Source organism: Elephantulus edwardii, unplaced genomic scaffold (genome assembly GCF_000299155.1).
Source record: "Elephantulus edwardii isolate Elephantulus edwardi_28Jun2011 unplaced genomic scaffold, EleEdw1.0 scaffold00022, whole genome shotgun sequence".
NCBI lineage: Eukaryota > Metazoa > Chordata > Mammalia > Macroscelidea > Macroscelididae > Elephantulus > Elephantulus edwardii.
The window spans coordinates 26,027,361-26,033,321 of NW_006399772.1; the positions used below are offsets into that span (position 1 = coordinate 26,027,361).

Below are 5,961 nucleotides of genomic sequence, written 5' to 3' on the forward strand. Positions count from 1 at the left end.
GTTTTCTTTGGCTCTTTTCGACCTAATTATACTTCCTAGAAGGAAATGAATCCAAGAAGAACAATTTCAGTATGGTCAATTATTGTTCTAATATATGAATAGAGTTAATAATTTTTTTTTAAAAAAAAGCAACCTGAAATTTTAATTTCATTGGTACTAGTGGTCGAAAAGTAAGGAGACCCATTGCACTGGGAAAGTCTTCAATTAGGGACCTCTCCAAATTACGAAGGAGTAATGATGTCAGTTTGAGAACTAAGGTACATCTGATTCAGGCCAAGTAATCTTTCTGATCACTTGCTATGCATCTGAGAGCTGGGCAATGAATAGGGATAATAGATGAATTGATGCCTTTGTGCTGTGGTGTTGGAAAAAAGCATTGAACATCCATGGACGGCCAAGAGAACGAACAGATATGTCTTGGAGAGGGTGCAGCCAGAGCGCTCTTTGAGGGCAAGGATGATGAGGCTTCACCTCACATACTTCAGGGATGCTGCTAGGAGGGGCTATTCCTTGGAGAGGGACATGATGTTGGGAAGGGTGGAGGGTCGGCAAAGGGGAGGAAGACTTTCAGCCAGCTGGATTGACACAGTGCCTGCCACAGCGGGCTCTGGTGTGTTAGGAAGTGTGAGGATGGTGCAGTATAGGTTGGGGGTTCAGATCTGTTGTTCATAGGGTCACTATGAGTCAGAGTCGACTTGATGGCACCTAACAACAACAAACGTATACATTTTCTTCTGGTTTGACTTCACATTTCTCTTGTCAATAGGGATCATCTCTGTTTAGCAGAGTAAGGACAGACTCTGAGGAGTGATTGGCAAGTCCAAGTACAGTTTACACTTAGAAGCTCTGCTCACAAGCCCTGTTCTATTGTGGCTTACAGGGACTTGTTCTGCTAACTCAAGGGTGGTTCTTCTCTGTGATTCTAATCTACCAGCAATTCCACCAGCAAGGGAGAAAGACGAGCTGTCCATTCCTTGTCATTTACAGCCTGGGAAACCCAATGATGGAGGGCCAGCTATGAGCTGATTCTGACTTAAAGACAATGACTTAGATTGAGTTTATTCTTCGCCATGATTGGATGACATGAAATAAGAATTTTTTTAATTGGAAACCCTACTAAAGTTTAAATTGTGAGATATTTAGACCTGTCTAGACAGAGACAGGTATGTATAGAAATCTATCCATAGTTCAAGGAGTCCTAGGAGCACAACAATGATGCAATCACCTACCAATGAACAGGTTGTTGTAGTTGTTGCATGCCGTCAATGGGACATCATAGCTGACCGTCCAGCAGGTTTTCAAAGCAGCCAATCACCTGGGAGAAGAGTCCCAGTCCTTCTCCTGAGGAGCAGGAGGCTCTAACTTAGCCACAGTTCCGTCATAGTAAGGACCTGGTTGTTCGCTTCCATGAAGACTACAATTTAGGAAACCCAGTGGGACCATCCTGTGCTGTTCTCTCCAGTTACACTCAATCCACAGCCCAAAACAATGCCATCACTATGAGTAAGGAGACTAGCTACCGAGGAGTCATTGCCAACTAATGAAAACCTTGTCTGTATCTTGGTAGACCTGTTCTCCATAGGATTTCATTGGCTCAGTTTTTGGATGTGGATAAACAGACCTTTCTTCTGAGGCACCTTTGAGGAGATCCATTTTGATTAAAACTGAATACATTAACTATTTGCAGTATTTAGGAGCTTACTCATTGCCTCTCTTTTTCTGTGCATCTAAGTATATGCATTTATATATAGAATCTATATATATGGACAGAGCGGAGTTTAGGGCTGTTGTACATAGGGTCGCTATGAGTCGCAGGCGACTCGACAGCACATAACAACAACAACAACAACATATATAAGTATGTGTATATATCTATCTATATATTGTATATGTACGTGTGTGTGTGTGTGTGTGTGTGTGTGTGTGTATAGTTGTTGTCAAGCGTTGTTGGGCAGAACTGACTCATAGTTGACCCTCCAATGGATTTCCAAAGACTGTAAATATATATATACATATCTTAGGTTATTAAGTTCCCTGTGTAAGGAGTTTTGAGATGTGGCAAGAAGAGATAGCCTTTAAAAAATCCTCCAAAACATCCACGTTTGAAATGATAGACAGATTGCATGTTTCAATATATGACTCCTTTTCTTTGTTTACAGCTGCAAACATTTTTTGAGACATTCCTGAGGGCCAGTTCACCTCTTCAGGCTTTTGACAACATGAAGGAAGCAATCAACAAACTCCTGTTGGCAGCTGACGTATTCAGTGAATCCTCCACTCTGGGACCAAAGGCTTTCAATAGGTAAAGATAAATACCGACGTTCAAAAATGAGAGAGCTCTTACTGGCCCAGTGAGTAACAATATTAAATATTCCATGGACTGCTAGAGGGATGGTACAGCCAGCTGCTCCTTAGGACTGAGGCAGCCACAATTTGTTTCACATATTTTGGATATCATCTCAGTGACCTATCCCTGCTAGAACAGAAATACCATATATCAAAGAGCTCTGGTGGCCTATTGGCAAGAAGCTACACTGCAATCCCAGAGGTGCATGGTTAGAATCCACCAGGTGCTCTCCTGGAGAAGGAGGGACAATCTCCTCCTGTACCAGTCAGACCCAATTTGATGGTGCAAACATAGAAAAAGAGATAAAGACAGAGAGAGTGAGAGCTGGACAATGAATAGGGATGACAAATGAATTGATGCCTTTGAGCTGTGGTGTTGGAGAAGAAGGAAGGAAGGAAGGAAGGAAGGAAGGAAGGAAGGAAGGAAGGAAGGAAGGAAGGAAGGAAGGAAGGAAGGAAGGGAGAGAAAGAAGGAAATACCACAAGTGGTTGGTTTTAATGAACAGAAATCTATTGTTTCACTGTTTATGGGTCTAGAAGTCTGAATTCAGGATGCTAGTTTAAAGGGAGAGATCATGCTTAGCAAAGTAGGGGGTCAGTGGAAAACAGGAAGATTTCAAGGAGAGTGACTGACTCAGGTTCTGCGCCAGTGATCCAAGCATATCAACTGTGATGCACATGGCGCGGGACTGGGCAGTGTTTCCTTCTATTATGCATCATGTCACTATGAGTTGAAACTGACTTCACAAATACTTGCTCTGCATCAGAGAGCTGGACAATAACTAAGGATGGCAGGAGAAAAATCGCTGCCTTTGAATTGTTGTGGAAAAGACTCTCAAACATCCCATGGACTGCCAAGAGATCAGACAGGGCCGACTGGGAGACAGTATAACCAGGCTGCTCATTGGAGGCAAGGCTTCGGAAGCTCCATCTTGCAGACTTTGGGCATGTTGCCAAGAGGGACCAGTCCTTGGAGAAGGACGTCATGCTTGGAAGGATGGAGGGACAACACAGGAGAGGAAGATCCTAGATGAGATGGATTGACACAGTGACTGTTGTATAGGGGCAGATGTGTCAGAGATGGTGATACTGGCTCAGAATAGAGCAGAACTCAGAGCTATTGTTCATAGGATCGCTGTGAGTCATAGTCAACTTGACGGCATATAACAGAAACAAGGAGAAGGTTTTAATGACACCAAATGATAGAGTAAATGAAATAAATTGAGTATATCTTCATATTCCTGCATGTTTCCATTTCAGATGCAGGTTGTGTTTTCAACTTTTGACTTTTGACATTGGTTATGGGAGTTTCAGGAACCCTGTAATTCTGCAGGTGAGTGTGACCTTCTACATTTTGTTAAAGGATCTACAAGCCCCCCCTTCTGTGTGTGTGTGTGTGTGTGTGTGTGTGTATGCATACTGGTGGTGTCATCATCCATAATAACCAATCAAAAAAGACAGCTTTTATCAAAGGTACTGCATATTTCAATTTCATGCATTTCAATAAAGTCATGCATAGAGAGTCTATGGATTGCATTTCAGTAGAGTAAGCCATGATTTTAACATGATTTAACCACTGTTTGTGCTATATAGTCAAATGTATGCTAGTGGGAAAACAGATACGAAATCATAGAAAAGCTGATAGCCAGCCACAGAAAAGAGTACATCACCAACTTAAGCATATTGTATTGTAAAAAAAACTGTAACCCTCTCACTGTTAACTTTTAAATTGCTCACTTTTTTAAAGAGATACTATTTTTCTTCCTTTTTTACAATTTTTTAATTATTCATTTTAATCAATTAAAAAGGCAGAAGATTTAAAAATTGAGAGATGTTTTATTTTAAATTGCTCAACATTTAAATTTAAAAAGCTAGAGGGATTTAAGAAGTCTTTTTGTTAGTATTGTGTCCTCGTTGCCTTCAAGTCAGAACCGACTCCTTGCTCTCCCTCCAGCAGATTTCAGCAGATTTCTTTTCCTGGAAGAGCAGCTAGTGGATTCAAACTGCCTACCTTTGGGATGGCAGTGCAACTCTTTACCCCTTGGCCACCAGAGCTCTTCATAAATAAATACATGTTCTTGTATGCATACATTAAAAAAAAAAACAAGGGCTTGTTAAAATATACCTTGGTCCTTTATTCCTTTCTAATAAAATTAGTTTGCCCAGACCATCTACCAAATTCTCTTTTTCTGCTAACATATCCAGAAAAGAGAAAGACACTATCTTTAGAAAGAATTAATCTATAGAAGCTCTGTATTATAATATAGAGGCTATATATGGCCTGAGAAGAAAGAAAAGAGCAAAATAAAATAATATGTAATCTGAATTCAGCTAAGCAGGGCATTTAGTCATTCACACGCTCCTACGGAGATTCTGATTACACTATAGGTGGTTCAGACACTTAGTTGAGTAGCTCAAAGATTTATCCATAAACATTTGAAATTATGAATCTGCTTCTTCCAATGTTGTTTGTTGTTGTTGTTATGTGCCGTCGAGTCGCCTGCGACTCATAGCGACCCTATGTACATTAATAGCTAATAATTTCTATCATTATTTTTTAAATTTATAATTCATAAATACTATTTGTTATTTTCCATGAATTCTACAATAATATTTTCCAGATAGACTCCTATAACTTTATGATTCATTAGTTACATTTTCTTACCTATTAAAGAACAGGACCGTCAAAGAACTCCAATACTTACGACTGTAAAATTGCGGACCTCCAAAAAGACCACTAGATGTCAGTTCTGATCTATAATTCAAAAGAAAATAAATCACATCTTAGTAGTAATTCCACTGTACTGAAAGTAAGTCAATAGTAAATATTTGCTATGATTTTTTTTGAAGGTGCATGAACATTTGGATTTCCAAAACGATGATGATATGAATTTGGAGGACCAAAATACAGAAGAATTCCTTTTAAGAGACACATTCAATTTTCTCCTTTCTAATGAATCTTCATTTTCTATGTTTCCTGAAATATTTCAGAGACTTTACCAATCAAGTGCATTTAAAGTAAGTATATATTGATATGGTTTCTTCCAAGTCCTTCTTCAGAAGGTGCGATTTTCCTTATTATGCAAAAAGCAACACTAAACTAATTTGAAATTAATTTCTAGTTATTACACAATGTACTTCGTATTTTACTGACATGGAAAATCAGTATTATTTTATGTTCTCTGAGTATCTGATGACCACTGTGCATCCCCCACCCTCCCCACCCCCACTGAAGGGTCAGCGATGAGTTGATTTCAGCTCAATGACACATAACAACACGAAGTATATGGGAGGTGCCCCTACCTGGCCCAGTGCTGTAATATGGCTTTCTTGCCTAAAACTTGGTGGTTTGAGCCCACCCAGCAGTTTCGTGAAAGAAGAGCCTAGTACTCTGCTTCCATAAAGATTACAGCTAAGAAAATCCTATGGAAGATGCGTGGTGTCACCATTCATAGGAATTAGTTTAATGACAATTGGTTTGGTTTGGCTAAGTATGTGGGTAGCGATCTGTGATAAAATATTACGCTGAGAATGAAGAAAAAACAACTCCTAATTCCTACGTTCCTAATTCCTTTATTGATAGTATGCAATATATATGATATATATTCTATATTC

The 5,961-nt window shown here is 39.5% G+C and overlaps 1 protein-coding gene across 1 annotated transcript in view; it reads left to right on the top strand.

Moving 5' to 3' along the window:
• CPED1 (cadherin-like and PC-esterase domain containing 1) overlaps window positions 1-5,961 on the top strand; it is a 354,996-nt gene that overhangs the window by 186,515 nt on the left and 162,520 nt on the right. The window contains exons 7-9 of the mRNA XM_006882700.1: window positions 2,160-2,302; window positions 3,607-3,679; window positions 5,197-5,364. Coding sequence (XP_006882762.1) covers window positions 2,160-2,302; window positions 3,607-3,679; window positions 5,197-5,364 — 384 coding nt within the window. The remainder of the gene's footprint in view (window positions 1-2,159; window positions 2,303-3,606; window positions 3,680-5,196; window positions 5,365-5,961) is intronic.